This window comes from Hippocampus comes, unplaced genomic scaffold, assembly GCF_001891065.2.
Source record: "Hippocampus comes isolate QL1 unplaced genomic scaffold, H_comes_QL1_v1.1 scaffold8, whole genome shotgun sequence".
Taxonomy (NCBI): domain Eukaryota; kingdom Metazoa; phylum Chordata; class Actinopteri; order Syngnathiformes; family Syngnathidae; genus Hippocampus; species Hippocampus comes.
The window spans coordinates 722,270-742,841 of record NW_017806153.1 but is presented as its reverse complement, the minus strand read 5'-3'; the positions used below and the strand labels follow the sequence as shown (position 1 = coordinate 742,841).

The 20,572-nt window shown below is 43.5% G+C and overlaps 4 protein-coding genes and 1 long non-coding RNA gene across 7 annotated transcripts; 3 read left to right on the top strand and 2 right to left on the bottom strand.

Annotated features, from left to right (window-relative positions):
* Positions 1 to 196: 196 nt before the first annotated feature.
* Positions 197 to 8,760, bottom strand: cd164 (CD164 molecule, sialomucin). Of its 2 annotated transcripts, XM_019895015.1 has the most exons (6): positions 8,531 to 8,760; positions 7,626 to 7,697; positions 4,712 to 4,786; positions 4,155 to 4,265; positions 3,286 to 3,372; positions 197 to 2,842 (listed from the first exon to the last, which is right to left on the bottom strand). In XM_019895015.1, the coding sequence occupies exons 1-6, from the start codon at positions 8,601 to 8,603 to the stop codon at positions 2,670 to 2,672; spliced, it is 591 nt and encodes a 196-aa protein (XP_019750574.1). In that variant the 5' UTR covers positions 8,604 to 8,760; the 3' UTR covers positions 197 to 2,669. The 2 variants fall into 2 exon arrangements, with proteins under 2 accessions (XP_019750574.1, XP_019750575.1); XM_019895016.1 differs by lacking the exon at positions 4,155 to 4,265.
* Positions 4,793 to 11,010, top strand: LOC109531010 (uncharacterized). The gene is made up of 3 exons (XR_002171101.1): positions 4,793 to 5,563; positions 9,580 to 9,688; positions 10,906 to 11,010. It is a non-coding gene; the product is annotated as an uncharacterized LOC109531010 (long non-coding RNA).
* Positions 9,300 to 12,183, bottom strand: ppil6 (peptidylprolyl isomerase (cyclophilin)-like 6). 2 transcript variants are annotated; one of them, XM_019895013.1, is made up of 9 exons: positions 12,016 to 12,183; positions 11,741 to 11,820; positions 11,417 to 11,512; positions 10,863 to 11,042; positions 10,594 to 10,656; positions 9,901 to 10,048; positions 9,739 to 9,798; positions 9,536 to 9,671; positions 9,300 to 9,447 (listed from the first exon to the last, which is right to left on the bottom strand). In XM_019895013.1, exons 1-9 carry the CDS (start codon positions 12,068 to 12,070, stop codon positions 9,336 to 9,338), a joined length of 930 nt encoding a protein of 309 aa, XP_019750572.1. In that variant the 5' UTR covers positions 12,071 to 12,183; the 3' UTR covers positions 9,300 to 9,335. The 2 variants fall into 2 exon arrangements, with proteins under 2 accessions (XP_019750572.1, XP_019750573.1); XM_019895014.1 differs by lacking the exon at positions 11,417 to 11,512 and having other exon boundaries at positions 12,016 to 12,182.
* Positions 12,184 to 12,241: 58 nt separating this feature from the next.
* On the top strand, positions 12,242 to 18,095 carry gen1 (GEN1 Holliday junction 5' flap endonuclease). The gene is made up of 13 exons (XM_019895012.1): positions 12,242 to 12,722; positions 13,005 to 13,197; positions 13,266 to 13,442; positions 13,687 to 13,797; positions 13,863 to 13,936; positions 14,012 to 14,097; positions 14,303 to 14,453; positions 14,559 to 14,595; positions 14,705 to 14,785; positions 15,034 to 15,164; positions 15,294 to 15,355; positions 16,055 to 16,204; positions 17,066 to 18,095. The coding sequence occupies exons 1-13, from the start codon at positions 12,562 to 12,564 to the stop codon at positions 17,989 to 17,991; spliced, it is 2,340 nt and encodes a 779-aa protein (XP_019750571.1). The 5' UTR covers positions 12,242 to 12,561; the 3' UTR covers positions 17,992 to 18,095.
* A 1,500-nt stretch (positions 18,096 to 19,595) lies between these two features.
* On the top strand, positions 19,596 to 20,450 carry msgn1 (mesogenin 1). The gene has a single exon (XM_019894980.1). It carries the CDS (start codon positions 19,629 to 19,631, stop codon positions 20,070 to 20,072), a length of 444 nt encoding a protein of 147 aa, XP_019750539.1. The 5' UTR covers positions 19,596 to 19,628; the 3' UTR covers positions 20,073 to 20,450.
* The last annotated feature ends 122 nt before the right edge of the window (positions 20,451 to 20,572 follow it).

Below are 20,572 nucleotides of genomic sequence, written 5' to 3'. Positions count from 1 at the left end.
AAAAAAAAAATTATGAACATCCACATCATTCGACATTTACTCCCAGCGCAGAACAAAGCTGACTTCGCATTCACAGGCGTCAACTTGATCCTGGGACGCAAGCCTCTTTTCATCCGGTGACGCCCCTAAAAATTGCTGCGGTAGAGCCAAAACAAAAGATCAGACATTCGTCTATATTCCAAGGAGAACGGTGATGCTTGTTTGAACAAACTTTATTGGGTCAACAGGCCGCAACATAAAGCCACACTTGGAAAAAAAAAAACAAACAATGCAAACACATGGAAAGATTTTTTTTTGTACATAGCCATTGGAATCGTACCAAGAAGTATGACATCTTGAGAAGGCAACACAAATGGATGGCACTCCAGTGTGCGCGCACCTAGCAATCAGTGGGCCATGCGAGGGAATGCTGAAGCTTTTTTGTTTTTGTTTTTGTTTTCTACACATTGAAAATAAAAAGGATCGAAACTGTACCGCCGCTTGGCTGCCAGTTTGGAAAGGAGATGATTTCATAAGCAGGCATGTGGTATGTTACCAATAGAATTGATTTTAAGTTAAGGCTAGGCATGGCGAAAAAAAAATAAAATGTCTAAACAGATCTGAAATAGCTGATAACCATTTACATGAACAAGCAGGATTTTTTTTTCTTCCCCTCTTACAAACTTAACTGAGTAAGGCACTTTTCCAGAAGCAGCGCGCGGCGAGCAAGTAAGAAGCAGGCAAAATGTACACGTGTTGCGACAATCTGAGCGTGCGATGTTCGTCTTTTAGGAATTCAGGCCTGATGACGTAGCAGCGTCGGTGGACACTTCACAAGTATTTTTTGGAAATGTGGCCAAAAATGGGATGTGGCTAAGGCAAAAAAACTCCCTGTGCATCTTTGGGCTGTAGCCTAATGCCCACCTGGCGATAGTATGGCGAAGAAAGTTTGTATTCGATACTGCGCGGCCGAATAATACACAAAGCATTTGATTTTGGTTTCCGAACCGTACAAACGCGGCACAAACAAAGCTCGTCAGTACAATGCTGAAGTCCCGTGCCAAAACGAAGGGATTTGGCGTAAAAACGGCTCACGGTTTCAAGGCATTCTCTTAATGATTTATCAAGTGGCTTTTCAGGATGGGGAGAAGAAAAAAAGACTCCAAAGAAGCAAATACACTTGAGGACAGAATTAATTCATTGCCTGCCCAAAAAGGTGGCGCACCCAAAACGAGTCGCCGCCTGCCAAACGCGATGGGGAACAATTTTTTGCCGGAATTACAAGTGGCAAAAGAACTATCAAAAATAGACAATTTGGAAGAAATGCAATTTTTTTTTTTGTGACACTGAAACCATTTTACAAAGTTTTTCTTGTGTTATTTCCAACCCAAACCAATATTCACGTGAACTCCACTTTGGCCAGAGTATGAATCATTACGGCCTTAATTGTTACAAATAAAGAGGAAAGAAGGAACTAGCATGCAAAAAAAAAAAACAAACAAAAAAAAAAAACACATATTCAGTGACGAGCTCTGTAAAGCGCACAAAAAACAAAAAAACAAAAGGCAGATCAACGTTCCTTCATTAAGACTTCCCTGAACTTCACGAAAACCTAAAAGATGGACATGACGACTAAATGACAGCAAACAAAACAAAAAATAGCAGCACACAGCCAACAAGACTCCTCATTTATCAACATTTTCTTCACCATAACATTAAACCAAACCCTGCAATACAACAGAAGTGACACTCGCCGATTGCCGGGAGTGTCAAGTCACAACGACCGTACGTGAACTCGCCATCTACTTTTGAGGGTGGGGAAAGGTGTTCAAATCTGACTTTTAATACGCCCGGGCTTCTACCGTCTTTCCACGGGTAACTAAGGCTCTTCAGTCCAGCTGGGATACACGTCACTACACTCGAGTGGGGGCAAAAAAAATAAAACCCATTCTTCCCCTCGAGTTTCCTCGTCGACACCACGCCAGACGTTGAAAGGCACTTGACACCTACTGCGTTACGGTCCGCCATCAAGGAACGGCGCACGCCGCTCGCGTCCAAGTCGGCATTAAACTAACTCTTCGACATTCCTAAAAATACTGTACAATCTTTTTCCATTTTGATCACCGCCGCTGCAATCAGACAGCCGGTGGGGGGGGGGGGGCTAAGGTGACGGCAGACAGGAGATGGGACTTGATGTTTTTATTGCATGCAATTGCCCATGAGGGGGCAGCGGTCAACGTTATAACTCGCTTCCGCTGATCTTTGCCCACTGCAAGACAACACCAATCGAGCCACTCTCCTGACAAATGGCTTGTTAACCGCGGGGGAGGGGTGGGGGGAGAAAAATAATCATAACCTCTTCAACTACGACCAACATATACAAGATAAAATGGCGTTCGGGAGAGGGGCCGGAAACGATTGGACAGGCTAAAAGCGAAAGTGAACTTTTTGGAAAGTTGTCACATTGAACAACTCCAACAGTGTTTCCCTCTTACGGGACAATCAGCTAATTTCTATGAGGAGACTTCAAACAACGTCAATTTGCAGGAGTCACTGATTTACGAGGTGTAAAATGGGGGGCGGGGGGGTTGGAAACACTGTTAGAGTTATCGAGGGAAGCGGACGGGAGTGTTTTGGTTGACGGGGGTACATTCTGAGAGGTGTGGAACCTGAGCGCGCGTGGCGCGGCCTCAGAGGGTGTGGTAGTTGCGTTCCTTGGACTTGCAGAACTTGTAGAGGAAGAAGATGACCGCCTGCAGTCCCAGCACCAGCACGATGCCGCCGATGAAGCTGGCGGCGTCAAAGGTGGAGTTCTTATGAGGGGCCGGAGAGGGCGTCACCGGGGCGCTTGTCGTGGAACTGCCTGGAAGAGTCGACGGGAAAGAAAGACGCACCCGTTGTTACAATGGATGAAGAATAGAAGCACAATTAATCGGTTAGTTGAATTTTATGAAGTCAAAAGAATATTGGCATTACCCTATTTATATTAAATGAAGAAAAAAAAACTTTTGGGTGGAAAAAAAAGCAACAAAAAAAGCCGTCTTGAATGTTTTTTTTCTATAAACAAAATTATTTTTTTCCTTTGCAAATGTTACTTTTCTTTTTAACTCAGGAAAAAAAAAGACCAACTCCGATTTTTTTTTCTCTTGATAAAATCTGACTTTCCCCCCCCCGAAACTGACAAGCTGAAATGTTAAATTGAAAGTGTCATTTTATCTTTTTTTCTCCCCTAAAAGTAAGCTTATCTTCAAAATACAAATACAAATAACAATCCAAGTTAGTGTGCGAGTCCCACGAGCCACTTACTTGAATTTTTGGACGAAGTTGTGGGTGCAACTGTGGAGATGTTGAGAGTGGGTGTCGGCGCCGCAGTGGAAGTGTTGGTTGAATTGGCTGCGGTTGGGTCACAGTGACAGTTAAGCGCTGCATCGTTCAAAAGGTCTTTTTTTCCAAGCAATAAACCAGAAAAGAGTGCCACAAGTTCATTTGGCAAAGATCACGTTTGTTTTGTTCATTTTTCAGTTTGGGCTATTTTTTTGGAAACAACTTTAACGACATATTTTTAATGAATGACTGAAATTTTATTGGCTATATTCTAGAGTGCTGGGGTCGGAAACCTGCGGCTCCGGAGAAAGACTGAAATTGTGCAGAAAAATCAGAGAGACGCATTTCCAATGGATTGGTCATTTAAATTTGCATTTGTGTTTGCTAAGAAGTTCAGCTCTAGAAGTTTTCTCTAAGGTGTGCTTTTCAATTTGTTTGAAAGATACCTTCAATCCTGCTTTTTTTTTTTTAAAATAAGAGTTCAAAATGTGTTCATTTAGTAAATAAAATGACTTTTCTGAAACATAGATTTCCCTGGAGTCAACCTCTGCCCCCCCACCATTGTCGTTTCAAATGTCAAAAAGTGTTTGCGGCGCCCAGTGTTGTCTTTTCCATGGAAACCGCGACGAAATCCCTCTGGGTATAAAAAGGTTGCCGACCTGAATCCCTCAAGACAAGCTGACAAACAGGAAGGTGTGCACCTGTCATTCTGTTAATGTTAGATGCTGAATTAGGCAAGGTTCCAGTCAAAAATATTTTAGAAGCATGGTAGGGTCCGCGAGGCAGGCAGCTGGAGGAGGATGGGGCGGCGGCGGAGGAGGAGGAAGCGGAGAAGGGGTTGCGGGGGTTACCTGTGGTGGGTTCAGGACTGCTGCTGTGAGAGGTTGTGACAACAGGGGTAGAGGACTTTGCAGTGGTAGAGGCAACAGGTGTGGGAGTCTGCGGGGTTGGGGTCGGCTCAACTGGACAGGAAACCATCACCGGGACAAGAGTTTGAAAACGGGGGAAGCCAAAGATACCACGGAAACGACACATTGAAATACACTCCCATGTCAGTTCAAATTATGTTAAAAAAATAAAACACGGCAAGAGACAGAAGGCAGAGAGCTGACACATTCAAAGCAAAGTAGCACTCACGTGACTTTACAGTCCAGTTAATAACGAAGAACGGGAAATTTGGTGCGCAACTAAACGCAAGGAGGCTGTAAAAGTGTGGTGTGGGCATTCAGATCTGGGTCAGGGTTGATAGCCACTATCATTTGGCTTCAATACACGAAGGTCGCCTAGCACACGTCGTTTAGGACGCGCGCTTTATTGACTCGGACGTGAACAAAACACGTAATATAATCATTCAATTTAGTCAGATCATGTGACACATGAGGTGTTCCTGTACTGTTGGGAGACCTACCGGAGCAGCTGGCATTGCTACAGGTGGTGTTTTTATCCAGGAGAGTCACGTTGTAGCAACGGCCGCCAGCGGGTGCTGAAATACAAAGACAAATTCATGGGTTTCATTTCTCTTTTATATGAATAGCTGAAAGCAACCGAGGCAAAATAGCGTGCCATAAATGATGCGGCCACGATGAGTAAATGCGCCGTTGATTCAGTACAAATTCCAAATTTAGTGAGTCCGCAATGAGATTACTAAAACAGCTTGTGCAATGGCGGCATCGCAACGACAAATACGCTGTGACGATAGACTGCGCATCCAAGAGGAGCAGTTTTCGGCGCCAGGCTACTTCCTGCTTGGTATCTTAGCAACCAGTGCCAGATTTGGACATAATTGGGAAACATCCGGTCAACAAAATACACCTGTCGGTCAGGTCTCATGAAAAAATCGATGCCTTACGACAAAGGATTAGAGTGAGGTCCAGAAATAAATATATTTTAATGACATTTGAATTTGAGGCCATGTCATCAAAAATTAAATATTGGCCTGAGTGTTTCAATACATTTGAGATGGATCATGCAATCCAATTACTCATTGACCAACAAATGGGACTTTGGACCTCCGTGAATGTTTCCTGCCCCTCAAAAGAGGAAGTCCAGATGTCGACGCTTTCTCCAATAAAACATTATCGCTGTTTACAACGGGTCAGTTCTGCAAACCTCAGATCGACAAATATCCGCGCTCACCCGTTACGGATGAATTAGCGTTTCTCAGCGAGTTGTGACTCACGGCATCTTGTGACTGCGGATTCTTTCCAACCCGCTCACGTCACTTTAAACACTTTGAGGAAAGGATGCCATTCATCAATAAGTTAAGACCATTTATGTTTGCTGTCTTTAAAACAAATAAAAAAAAAATCTGTGGAACCACACCTTGCAAAGCTCAATTAACGCTTGTTTGTCAGATCCGGTTTATGATTCAGCATGCCAGCATACAATCTGAACATTATAAAAACAACTTGTACTGCACACAAAGCTGACCAGATCCCGCCTCATTGTCTGCACTGGGTTTTGTCACATGTCGGTTGAAATATTTTTGACACCTTTTGGGGAAACTTTGCACAGCCATAGGTAAAAATTGTGTTGCGCAGTTTTGGCAGGGCCGTTGTTTTAACAGGCAGCTGTGAAAAGGTTGGGCCAGCACTTGGATATTTGCAAGCGAGGTGGCGGTTTATACAAACTACAAATGAGGTCTCATATGGCTTGGGAGTAGCGATGATTGCGAGGGTGTTAGCTTGCCATTGCAACGTGCTTCCTCCGGACTTTCAAAACAGCCATTGACTGGCTGGGGTTATAGGCACTTTTTGCTGGGTTCAAAAACAACAACAAGTCAGCCATTCTTGACCCAGAAAGACACTTTGGCTCCAGACAAACTTGGTGCGTGTATCAAGTCAGCACTGTTACATCTGTCGACAGTATATCCTGTCAGATCCTTTGTTCAGGATTGCCAAAGCCTCTAAGTGTCTCGGCAAACACCAATTGCAAAATTTCTGTGGACTTTAGATAAAAGGTCTTTATCGGTGAGTTGAACATTGTAACCTCTTAGGAGCTTGTTGGCCTTCAATGCGAAATGAATTAAGGATATACTTTTTTTTTTTTTTTTTTTTTTTACAGACCGATACCAGAATGTGTATTCACATTGTTTTTTTTTTTTTTTTTACAGACCAATACCAGAATGTGTATTCACATTTAACAGATGCGGTCATTAAATATACATTTTTAAAAAGCAACAACTTGCAACTCAAAGTCACACTTCAGGTATGTACACAATTTTGCTGTATTTTTGAAATACGCTTTTTCAACTCGACATCCATTTGAATTGTTGGGATTTTTTTTTTCTGTTATATTTTCCTCTTCGCGCATCTGCTCATGTGCAATGTGAGAGGAATACGGCAAAACTTTTAGCATTAAAAAAGAAAATAACAAACCGTTTGGGATCACGGCATTTGACAACATCGCTAAGCGGTCAGACCAGTTTCGGAATCAAATCTTCATATTGGGTTGACTTGTCAAACCGGTCGACAACTAAGAGATCCCCGCCTGCTCTCAAGTCAAGTGATTGTGGCGCAAATCTGACCAAAACAGTCAGGATTAGCCACTCATTTGGAGACAAGCTTTCCTGTAGCTAAAGCTTTTTTTGGTTTCCTTATTCATTGGGCCGCGGTGTGAAGACAAGTCAGGTTTCCTGCCACAACGTCGCCTCACTTCCTCTGCTACGTTTTCTGGCAGACTTACGAGCATCAGGCATAATCGCACACCTAACGCAACTCTTGTTCATATGTGCAGTCGCACGAGTGGTCAAGACTTGAGTGCGTGTTGGTCATTTTTTTTTTTTTTTTTATGCGAGTTACAGCCAAAAAGTCTGTAAACTCTTTTCCTGACACTGATAATCTGTTCTATTTTTCTGACCTAACCACACAGGCATTTTTTTAGTGTGTGTTTGGTGGCTATTGCAAAATCAACTTAGTCCAGCTAGGCAGATTTGCATGGGTCCGGAGGGGGGGGGCAAGAGTAGAAGAGCGCAGCATGTTCCTACATGTACAAATTCTGCTTACACCGCCACTATCGGGAAATGATCTGTCGTAAACAGACCCTGCCCGGTAAAACATTTGAAAGGAAACCAGTCATAGCAACAACTGCTGTTAATCCTCAATGTGTGAGCCCAATACAATAACGAAAACTGGCCTGTCACAGTCACGCTACTGCTGTTTTGTGCAACATGACGCCAGCGGTCCTTACATACATTCCCTCCATTCCCAGGAATCAGGAGGAGTCCGAGCGGACAATTCGGGCCTCACAAAGACCGACCTGTGGCCCTCGAGCCATGCATACCTGACACACATACGCACATTTAGGGATGGAAGGATACTCACATGATGGGCAGTTGAGCCACTGGCAGTCATTCGCAGGGTCACAAGCAGTGCAGTTGAGGGTGGGGCATTCATCTGCAAACATACCAATTACATTTTTTAAATAAATCTGGATTTCTTTTGTTTAATTCTTATTTCTAATTTTTGATCACTTGTGGGCTTGCTTTGTTGAGCATTTTCACCTATCGCCTTTATTTTAAATAGATTTCCTGGGGGGCAGGGGGATTTTTCCCCAAGCCATTAATTTTGAGGCACAAAGACCACTTCATTCGTTGTTAAATATAATATGGCTTATTTAATTCTAATGAGGGAACAACTCTGTCACTATATTTAACTTAAATTTATTTAACGGGGTTTCACAAGCCCTTTCAAAATGGAAAACTGAAGTGAAACTGTCAGAATTGCCTTTTTATGAAAAGACAGTATGTGGTTTAAATTACACAAAAAAAAATTGTAATCTATATGGAAACAAATATGGGACTCACCTTACATACGCACATACAAATAACACGTGTTTCATTGCTGCAACTTGCATCTCGTTTTTCCATAAACTCAAATAAAACTAAATAGAAATTATTGGTTTAAATTGTGGAACCGAGTATCATTTAGTTCGCTTTTAACGTGGCAACGCTCGGCTAGCTTACACGGCGACCAGCGTGGAAATGAAACTGGCTCGTCGCCAATTGGATAATTTTTTAATACGTAGTGCCCGGTGGGGGGAACAGTGACATCGACTTGCGCTTCCATTAAAATATTATTCACCTTGCCTTTTGACCTAAGGGGCCATTTTCTCATTTGTCTACACGATCTTGAAGGGCTTGGGAAATGCGTCGATGCGTCGAGTCGCTCGAGGCTAGTCGGTTAGCCGTTAGCATCGCCGCGAGCCAGCGAGCGTCCGGTGAACTTACTTGAGGCTGACGCGACGCCCGCGCCAATGACAACCAGGGCTGCTGCGGCGACCAAATACACCTTCGCGTTCATGGCTGCGGTCGACTTATTTGAGCGGCGGCGAGATACGTGTCGGGAATGAGATGGCGGTGATTTTCTCGGGCTCGTCGTCTCGGGTTTGGCACTTGAGGCTACCGAGGGAGGCTGAAGCTTCGCAGGCTAAACTAGACACTTCCTACTTGATAGATCATGTGACACCTTTCTACTTTGGGGGCGGGGCGAGGCGGGGGCGGGTTGGAGGGGGAGGGCAAATATTTCTACGTCATCTACTGTCTCATTTTAATTGACTTAATTTGTGTGAATTCTGGGCCTGCTTAATTGAACACAAAGTTGAAGGACGCCATCAGTGTAATCAGTGCACCCTTTGATATATAATGGAAGTCACTATACGTGACTAGCAAAGCTAAATGGACAAATATATATTTGCCATTTAAGAATATTAATTTTCAGACAAATAACTGGGTGGGGTTGGATGTTTTCTTTTTTTTTTTTTTCAAGAAAACGCAGCATACGAGGAACAACCAAAGGCAGAAGGCGAGACAGAAGAGGGGGAAAAAAAGCTAAAAATATCAAGAGGCCAAAAACTGACAAAGGCAAACACAAGGCAAAGGCAAGATTGGCGACTCTGGTTGGTAAACATTTTAAATGAAAAAGCCAACAAATACGTATTTCGTACACGGCGGTTTTAATACATATGGTTTTAAACAGTTATTGTAAAACAAATACAGTTTTTTTCTTTCTTTTCTTTAATTTTTAAAATATGAGCTATAGTTTAAATACACCACAGTTGGCAACTGTACATTCCTTCTTGGGTCTTTGATTGGTGGTGGGGGCCTCTTCTATCCTCCTGAGGACGTCGACACCCTCAACCACTTGACTAAAATAAGCAAAAAACATGCTTAATCAAATCTGAAGATGCAAGGGTTTGCGATTGAATCGCTGAATGTTTCGTCATGGCGACTAACCCAAAGGCAACATAGGTCAAGTCCATCCACCGCGTTTGTTGCAGGGTGATATAGAACTGGGAGCCGTTGCTGTGTGGCCCCTTGTTGGCCATACCCAGAGTGCCTCGCTTGGCGTGAGAAAGAGCGAAGCTCTCATCTGAACGCAGACAAACAGTAAGACAAATAACACCGTCAAGTCATTATTCAACGGTTCGCTGCCGTACCGTCAAATGTTGCGCCATAGATGGCCTCGCCTCCATTTCCTCTTCTTTCTGGAGTAATATCTGCAAAGAAAAGCCCAAAAACGTCCAAAACATTCATTTAAATTAAATTATATTTATTGATTACAAGTGGCAGCAGCATGACGTGCATGGGCCGTGGCGTACCTCCTCCTTGCACCCAGCCGTTCGGCACCACCCGATGGAACAGGGAGCCCTTGTAGCAGAGCGGATAACCGCCGGTCGACTGGCCCCGCTCTCCTGTGCAGAGAGCCTCAAAGTTCCACGACGTCCTCGGACACACGTCCGAGAAGAGCTGCGTGACAGAAATGAGCAAAGATTGGTGAAGCACATTGCTCAGCTGCAATATTCCGAGGATGGTTTCATGGCACTTTTTGAAAATGTCCATGGATCCATTTTCCATAGCATTTGTTCCCCTTAAGAGTCTCTGGACATTAAGCGATGTACACCCAGGAGAGGTCACGAAGACATGTAGAAAAACACCAATTAACACCAAGGCTTAGTGTTAAAACTGTGCCAAACATATCATGTGAGTGACTCACTATGGCGACCCTTGACCAGGGAAAATTGCATCTCGGATGTGTTATTTTTAACCACAGTACAACTGATAATCTGGTAACCCATTTCTTGATAGCGTTATCTCATTAGAATTGTTATCGCCCCACCCCCCCTAGATCAAATCTTGACCCAATCCCCTAGGTATAAATAACACAGCGTAGGCAACGCTGAATTAGCTGTTTGACCCAATTTGTGTTACGGTACTTTGAACACAGCAGTTTTAAGACTGTATTTTTCACTGCCGGGTTGAATGTGTATTTTTTCCAAAAGACATCAGTTTACCTCAAATAACAACCTTCCCACTGGCTCTCCTCCAATCTCAATGTCCATGAAGACAAACCTGTGCTGAATAGGAAACACAACAGTTTATTTTTAACACGCCCCCCCAAAAAAAACAAAGGCTATCTAACTAATATTACGAGACTTTTGATTCAGATCCTATTTTGACGAGTTGGTTCATATTGTTAAAAGTCTTTGACTTTGAGCAAGAGGCACCACCGGTTTGTTGATATTTGTGGCTATGGTTTGCTGTGGTTTGATGTTAGACTTGCCCGAGTTGCTTGGAGATGTTTCAGGTAGTATTCGTCCACGCAGGAAGCCTCCGGCTGGTCGCACGTGAAAGCCCACTGGTCTTTGGCCCAGGTGACGAGAGCATCGTTGTCCCCAATGAACTGGCCATCCACAAAGCACATGACGCCACTGGAGAACTGCCACATTTCGCCACGCATTTCCTTTAGTCACAAGAGGATGTCACATGATGTCACCAGTGGGGAAGTTCTTTTAATTCATTTAAGATGTACTTGAATACATGTTAGGATCACGAAGCAAAAACAGAAATGTTCTGTTTATATTTTGGAATTGTATCTACTTTGAAAAATGGATATACATCAGAGCTTTCTGTTGAAGGCAGATATTTTAGGATTTTCCAGGATTTGGGGGTGAGCTGTGGCCCTGCATCCCACCCGGAAGGATTCACACGAGCTGCACATCTCCATATGAAAAACCAAGAACAGAGCAACAATTCTGTTCTGGCTATGGCCAATGTTCAAAAATATAAAATACCATTCATACCATACAATCACCATTCTTTATTTTATCAAAATACCTTCTTCTGGTTGTCCAGAAATGCATGCCAGTCAAATTCAAGTAATGCAAGAATTTCTGGATCCACAAACTCACGAGGAAACTTTTGTTTTAGTCCCTGTTTGGTAAATAGGAAAAAAAAAATCACATCAGAACATCCATCCATCCAGTCATCCATCCAATCATTTTGTATATTATCGAGCCTATCCCAGCTGACTTTGACCAAGAGGCAGCTGGTAAACCCTGGACTAGTCGCCAGCCAATTGCAGGGTATGTGAAGACAATTAATTCACACCGAAGGGCAGTGAACTCCATTGAACCAAAACTTCTGCACGCTGCTGCTTACCTCGATGATGCTTTTGGCAATGTGAAAAGATTGCTCTTTAATCAAGCCCACTATTTTGATGTGTAACTTTGGTTCCAAGTCTGAAAAAAGTAAATAAATAAGAGGAACGTCATACAACACCCAGCAATAATTGGTTTTATGCATGTTCATCTCATGTGTTTCATTGCAATTATGCATTATATTAATCGTATACATGATGCACAAATTAAGTCGGGATCTTCCGAGTGAGTTGAGCAGCGCTACAAAACAACATGTAATTGTTAGATTGCACCAACCGTTCGTACGTGAAGCAGACATTTCCGATGATAAGTTGGTGGTCTTTATGGTCATCGAGCTATATCAACTTTGGAGTTCATAGAGTACTTTAGTTTAGTTTTTCCCTTTAGAATTTGTGAAATTACGGCTGTCTCGGTCTGTAAACAGTACCCTTGTATCCATGGTAACGCTGATTTGGCGGCGCTTCCATATGACGTCGAATTAGTGCGACAATGCGGACGTTCCGCTTTGTTCATCGATCTCTAGTTATCACGTTTTGAACTCAGTAATCTTCTTATTGTCGGATTTAACTATTAATTTACGTTATATTAGATATTTATATATGTGTTTGTAAACTAAGCTGGGTTTTAAATACATTTTCACAATTTTTACGGGTTTGAGGACAACAAGGAACGTGCATTGGTCAGATTGAAAGCGAATTGGATCGCTGCCTCAGAGGCGCCCATGTTTGAAAAACACCGACTCGGTTATTGTTGTTTTATGTATCCGGTCGCTGTCAATTTTCTACTCACTTACCACATATAAAAGCACATATTGGTGTGGCGATGGGTGTGCACGACTTGTGGTCTATCCTCGAACCTGTGCGAGAGTCGGTGCCGCTGTATAGCTTGAGCGGGAAGACGCTGGCTGTCGACCTCAGTTTGTGGGTTTGCGAGGCCCAGCACGTCCAAGCAATGATGGGCAGAGTCACAAAGCCCCATCTGAGGTAATACTCGACACTCATTTTAAGTCCACTTACACAGTATGCGTAGAGTTGTGCTTCTAATACATTCACAAAAAAGTTGGAATTTTAGGATGAACCTAAACTGTACTGTAACCTTGACCTCATCAAAACTTTTGAATGTGCATGTCCGACTGTTCAGTGTTTTAGTCCTTTCTGCAAAACTGAAAAAAACACCTTGGATTTGAACTAGGGTTCTTTAGACTTTTATTTAACTCACTGAGCGGAGCAAACTCAACTCAGTTAACCAACCACGATAATCCACAGGAATCTATTTTTCCGGGTGTCATCCCTCATTCTTATGGGGGTGAAGCTGGTATTCGTCATGGAAGGGGAGGCCCCGAAACTGAAAACAGAGACCATGATCCAGAGGACTGCAAACCGATTTGGAGGGCCCAAAAACGCATCGAAATCCTCCACAAGCACCAGAAGAGGGCGCTTTAATGCTATCCTCCGAGAGGTTGTTTTGAATTTTTTGAACATTGTTGTCATCGTGTATGCGTAACGTTTCCACCTTATTGTTTGCAGTGTGCAGAGATGCTTGACTATCTCGGAGTGCCGTGGGTGGTTGCCGCAGGGGAAGCCGAGGCCATGTGTGCGTACCTGGACTCACACAGTCTTGTGGATGGTTGCATCACCAATGATGGAGATGTGTTCTTGTACGGAGCACGGACCGTCTACAGAAACTTCAATATGAACTCCAAAGTGCGTACTTTCATTAGCTCTCCAGCGTGTAACATGATGTCACAAAAACATGGCATTTGAACAACGGCTGTTGACTTTTTATATCCACTGTATGCTGATGTTGGCAACACACATTTATCGGTATATGTTAAGAGTTTTATCACACATTTGGAGTTGATCATACAGTCATAATAGTTTATTACTTTACCATTAGAAAAAAAAAACATGGACAGCATGCATCATCAGCTGTTGTATTTCCTTCCAGGACCCCCAGGTGGACTGCTACAAGACCTCCCGGGTCCAAACAGAACTGTGCCTCTCCTGTGAGAATCTTGTTGGTCTGGCAATCCTCCTCGGATGTGATTACATTCCCAAGGTACGTTTCATGCTACCTAAACAAACCATACATATCTTATGTTCTTCTGTTACGTCATTTCGTAGGGAGTCCCGGGCGTCGGTAAAGAACAAGCTCTCAAGCTGATCCAGACCATCAAAGGGCAAACGCTTTTGCAGAGGTAGAATTGAAAACAAGCGGCGCCACAAAGACAAGCAGAGCGGTGCGATGATGTCGCATGTGCTGATTCTCTCAGGTTCATGCGATGGAAAGACGAGGTGGCGTGCGTGTCTCAGGGAGTCGCGAAGAAGCTTCCCCACTGCCACATATGTCGACATCCAGGTGAGTGAGCTTTGATCTCGCACCTCCGTTTGGAGACCAGATAAGAGTCGGGCGAGTGTCTTAAATGTGTGGATTCAAAGTCAAAATTATAGCAAAATGTTGAGAATAGGATTTTTTTTTTCCCCAGGAGGCTGAACAAGTAGAAATTTCATTCACGAACTCATTTCACAAAATGTTTTCCAGACTTTTGCTTGTTTGTTTTAAGGCTCAGCCAAAGGCCACGAACGCAGCGGCTGTGTGCTTTGCGACAGTCGGCGATTCTGCAAACCTCAAGATTTTGACTACCAGTGTCCATGTGAATGGCACCGCTCAGAACGGATCCGGCAGGCTCAGTCCGTCGAGGCGAATATCAAAAAGTACATGGAGAGAAAAAATAATTTGGTATCATTTACATACGGTGTACTTAGCAGAGCCATCCGAGGCACTTTGTTCTTACGAAGATTGTTCCCTTGTCGTTTCAGGAAAACGCTGGCAAGTCAGCAATTCCCGTTTTCAGAGGTCGAGTTGTCACCTTACGCCTTGTTTGTTTTTATTTCGGAATAGCTGTTGCATTGGTGTGTTTTTTTTTTTTTTTTTAACACGTCTTTCATTTCAATTTCCCCTGCAGATTATCAACGAGTTTCTGCTATCCAAAGATAAACCCGTCGAAAACTTCCAGAGGAGGCAGCCAAATATGCTATCAATGCAGGTAATACATTATGTCCATCCATAGCATAGGGCCTTTTTCATATTCGTGGGGTTCCCCATATTTTAACAATTTGTGACAGTTTTTTTTTCTTTTGATAATTGTTCTTCTGAGATGGAGTTTGTTTTCGGAATTGCATAGCAGCCGGATCAAATGCTTTCTTCAGCCCGCTGGCTGTTCTCCATCATTTGGTTCTTGACCCAGATTACCGGTATCATGATGAAAGTGTTTTATTTTCCTTCTCCCCGTAGAAATTTGCTGTTGAAAAGATGGATTGGCCGAAGCACTACACCAGTGAAAAGGTTTTGGTTCTGATGACCTATACGGAGCTGATGAACAGAATGTGTGGCAGAATTACGTCATCGCAAATCAAGCCCATCCGGTAGTCCTATTTGATATTATTATTTTATTTGATGCATTCTTTCATATTTACATTTATTAAAATGCTATCGTTTGATTTTTAAAAAAAATTTCAACACTTTTTTTCCCCCACCCCTCTCCGATAAAAAAGGATATTGAAACCACGCGTGAGGAATTCGGTTTCTTGCTTCGAAGTCATCTGGAGCACACCGGGCAAGTTTAACCACACGCGCGCTCACACACGGTGCAAAAACATCCTCTCGGCTTGAGTGACAGGCGTGCTTGCTGCGCGGGGCAGAAGTCAGGTTGGGGTGCGGGGGACGGATGGGATTCCTGGGGGGTTGTTAGTGACTGGCTGTGAGGTGCGCTTCAGAGGTGGCAGATCCCTCACAACAGCCGCTAGGTGCTAAATTGGCTTCCTCCCCGTCCTGGGCAATCTGTCATATTAACAAGCCCCTCTTCTTACCATTTCAACCTGAAAAGGTGTGCAAAATAAGATAATGCCACACCCCTCAAAAAAAATAATTTAAAAAATTTAATTTGTGTTCATATGATTGTTTATTTTATTTTAACTATTTTTCCAATGTATTATTCTAAAATGCATTTTGATGTGCATACGCTTATTGTAAAGCTTTTGTCCTGACATTCTGATGTTCAACCCTCATCAATACTAATATTAAGAATATGTTTTTTTTTTTTAACACTCATAGAAGTTGGATTCTGTTTTCTGTAACTGGATCGCGGTGACGTAATTTCCATTGTTTATCACATTGCATTCGAACTTGGAAAAAAATATGAATTTGTGAAAAATGATACCCCAAAATATTCAAGAACACAATAAAAAAAAAAAAAATCTCACTTTCATTTTAAGTAAGGTGTTGAAATAAAATTGCCCCTTTTTGTCCCTCGCAGATCATTACGTGTTTCCGGAGGATTGGCCTGCCGAGGATCGGCACCAGGTGAGGTCGGTGGAGGAGGAGAGCCTTTTCCGTGTGGCCTTCCCAGAGGTGGTGGGGAGCTACCTGAGGGACAAAGCGTTGGCTGAAGAGAACAAAACGAAGAGTAAGACAACACTGGTGTTCAAACGACATCCTTTCGGCCAAATATTGCTTGATACGTTTGATACGTGGAACACTCGAAATTGTCCCTCGATGTGGTTGTGAAGGCGAATGGTTGTCGGTCTGTGTGTGCCCTACGATTGGCTGGCAAACGGTTCGGGGTGTCCTAAAGACAGACGATAAGCAAATTAGAAAATGGCTGGATTTTTTTTTCTCCATCGATTACGTGTGTCCCCAAGAGCTCCGCCCACCATCTCCGTACCCAGACGTGCCAAGTTGTTCCCATGACGATCAAAGGCACACGGGGAGCGTCGGCTTGTTTTTGCAAGCGAGGCCGTTACGGCCGCTCCGACACCCGAACATGTTAGTTTGACAGCTTTGGCCGACACACATCAAAGACTCAGATGGAGCCGCGAGGTGTCTCTGTGTCTCTCTCCGTCAGGGTTGTGCTTCACCTTGCGCTTTAACATGAGCAGAGGATTTCCGCTTCCTCCTATGGAGGAGCCCTGACGTCCCACATTGACATCGGAAGCGCAGGAAAAGTAGTCGTAGAGAGGGAGAATTATCTGTAAGGAAAAGTCATGAAAATGGAATTTTCCCTTTTACTTTTAGAACTCACTGTAATGGATATAAAGTCTACATACCCCTATTCAAACCCCTTTTTTGTGTGATTAAAAAAAAATAAATAAAATGAACTTTTTCCACAATTATTATGATATCTCACCAATCACATTCAAGTTCCTGATCAATGGGAGTCAGCACACACCTGCCACCATTTAAGGGGCCCCCCGCTGAACCCCAAATAAAGTTAAGATGTCCTAGTTTTGTCATTGGTGCTCACATTGAGTCTCTGTGCCTCTTTCAGAGAGGAAACCAAAGAGTAAAAAAGAGAAGATGGCTGACAAAGCCGATGGTGTCTCGGACCTCCTCGCGCAGATGACCCTCGAGAGCTCCTCTTCGGAAAAAGCGAACGCCCAAACATGGCCAGCTGTTCTTCCAAACTTACAGGAAGTGGTGCTTTTGGACACACCCATCAGCCATAAACCGCGTCAGCGACTCACTGAAAAGCGTCCCAGTACGCCACTCTCTCAGGCGGATTCCTCACCGGCCGCTATCGACGCCCTTCGTCTTAGCGACATTGACTGGGACGAGTCGTCCTTCACGGCCACCCCGCGGGTGCAAGCAGCAAATGAGGATGTCTCCAAAAAACTAAACCTCCTTGCGCCAATTTTAAAACCCGTAGCAAGCTCTCATAGAGACAACGGCGGTCTCAAAATGTCAGGTGAGGCAACTCCGAGCCAGACAAAGGCGGACAAAAAGCCTGCCTCCAAATACAAATTTGTCAGAACAGCAGCCGCAAAAGTGCAACGGTGCCTCTCTGAGCCGTCTCAGGTGGACAAAGACAGAACCGTGGCCGTCAAGAAGAGCGTGTGCGTGAGCGTGTGTTCATCCAGCGAGGATAGTGATGCGGAGAACCGGCAGATCGGGCCTCGCCAAGTCACCAAGAGCAAGCCCAGTGGACGGCTCCTGTTAGATCACCCGCGGAAGCCCGTTTGTGGACCACCGAAAACCACCAGTGAGAGTGTCCAATCCTTTTTTCAAAGTGCGCCAAGTGGAGATCACGTCGCAAAACTTCAATGCCAAACCCAGCAGGCAGAAGCCGATATGAATGACGTGTCCCCGCCCATCCTGGCGTCCCCCATCAGTGGGTTAGATAGCGACGAATCCGTCATTTGCGGGGACAGCCCTTTGCCGCTGGTCGAGAGACTTAGGCTCAAGTTCCTCAAGTGAGAAGCAGGACGTGAAAGATTTAGAACTCAGTCGAAAGTTATCATGACATGATGATGAACTGTGAGGTAGATGTGCTGCCCAACTATCAATAAATAAAAATAATTAAAAAACGAAAGCAAACACTAGGGTCGTAGTGGTTTTCACGTCTGCCTTGCATTTGGGAGGTTTTGGGTTCAAATCTTGACTCACAATAATTTGGAGCAACTTTAAAAACAGGAATCCAGTTTTTATGTATGATAAGTGTTATTTAAACACACAGGTTCCTTTAGAGAACTGCAAGCTGTTGGTTTTACAGCCCTTCGCTGTCGGCCCCCTTGATCATGAGTGAGGCCTTAAACACCTTTTCAGACATGAAAAGGTCTGGCATGAGCTTGGTGACAGCTGCATCCTCTCGGCCAAAGAACTCCTCTTCGCCAGCTTGCGTCCAGCCAGATTCTTATTTGCATGGATTCGTTGTCGGAATAAAACCCTTAAAACAACCAAAGTGCTTGAAGAAATGAGCGGTTCTCTGGTGGCGGACAGAAAAAAAAACACAAAACAAATGCCGGTGTGCTGTCAGATGAATTTAGGAGTAAGTGACTTTTGCAACATGTGCGGATGAGTGTGACAACATATTAAGAACAGCTTTCACTATGTTGCACAGTTCTATACAAATACAAATTAACATTGGAAAATAGGATTTAATGAAGGCCATACATATCTTATGTAATTACATTTTTTTTTTGCATTATAGCTTTACAGCTCTTCATAAAGCAGCATATTTGAAATGATGTATGTGTGTGTGTGTGTGTGTGTGTATTTTTTAACTTATTTTTCCATCGTGCCCTTTTCGGGTAGCATTTTATGTATTTGGGTTAGCTTAAGCAGCGTTGATAGAAGTGCCATAAGTTTATTGTTTCATTAATACAACTGTATAATTTTCCACATTTAAATTATTAATAGACATTTTCAATGTATTAGTTTACTTTTTTCAATTTTACCTTCTGTTTATGTGTTGCATAGTTGTCCTTATTTTTTTTTTGTATGATGTTTGTACAGCTGCATTCATAAATGAATAGGTGGAATGCAGTTATTTTGACTTTTTAATCAATTAATAAACCATTTTATGCCTGCTGTCGGATCTTTTTTTCCTGCAAAATGTTTTATTTTTAAATCATGGTTACATTATTATGCTCGGAAAAAAAAACACACACACACAATAAAAAACTCTGACACAGTTATTTGTACCGTTTTTCTCATTTTATTTCAATTTCTATCGTTTTAATTAGAGCAAAAACACCGCTTTGAAAGTTTGGCCTGCAAATGTTCTGGGGGTCCTGTGCGGGCCTGCCCCTTCATTAGGCAGATCACATCAAACTGATAATTGTCGCCCCACAGACTTTAAAGGCTCATCTCCCACAAAGGGAATCTAATTATTTGTCTTTCTGTCGCATTATCCGCCCATTTAGCCTTATTCGCACCTCGGTGAGAACGAACGACGTCCTCCGCGAAGGTCGCATTTTGCCACTTGTGCTTCGCTTTGAACTCGTTTTTTTTTTCTCCGCCTCAGCTGTGAACCCGTAAAGCTCCGGAGATGCGCCCCGCATATAAAAACGTCATCTCCTCCGAGAAACTCGTCTGCTTGTCATCATCTCTGGATGCTGATTTTCCTCAACATGGACCTTGATGGTGCAACGTCCGAAATCCTAAACGAATGGAAGGTCGGGGAACAGCTCCACTCCTCCGGCTCCTCTCCGGAGTCTCATTCTTCTTCCTCTGTGGATTCCGTGTGCTCCTCGCCGGAGATGTTCTACTCCGGAGATCACCGCGAGCTCGCCTACGGCTCTCCGGAGCGGGCTCGCTGCACCGGCCCCAAGGCGCCCAGGACGCACGGCAAGGCCAAGATGTCCACCAAGAGGCGCGTTAAGGCGAGCGAGAGGGAGAAGATGAGGATGAGGAGTCTCGCCGAAGCTCTGCACCAACTCCGGGATTACCTGCCGCCGGACTACACCACGAGGGGCCAGCCTCTGACCAAAATACAAACCCTCAAGTACACCATCGAGTATATCAACAAGCTCTCGGACATTCTGAACCGTGCGTAAAAGTCACCATTTTACGCACCCGCGCGTAACGAGACCATGCTCGTATTTGGACTTATTTTTTTATCTTTTTCCTTTTTTTTTTAGGATAACTGCTTTACATGTTGATAAGTGTGTTTGAATTCATGACGTGGCTTTGCTCTTTCCTGGATGTAAATATTTTTGAGAGGCCGCTTATTGTTTTGTATATGGGGATACAATTGTTGACACTGGTATTAGAGAAATCATTTGGTGACATTTTGTAATCGTTTTTATTCGTATAATCTATCTCATTTTATTCGTGTGAACGATTTTGGAAAGAAGTAGCTACAAAGGTGTCCGTTCATAGCTATCAGTGCATTTGTCTTGCTGAAAAAAAAATAAATTGATGATTGACGTAAATTCTATTTTGTCTATAATATTGTTGTACTCTAAATTCGCAGGTTAAATTGGTGAACTTCAGCTCTCACGTTGAGAATTATAATTGGACTTCCCTTCAAATCCAATCCAATCATAATGCCAAA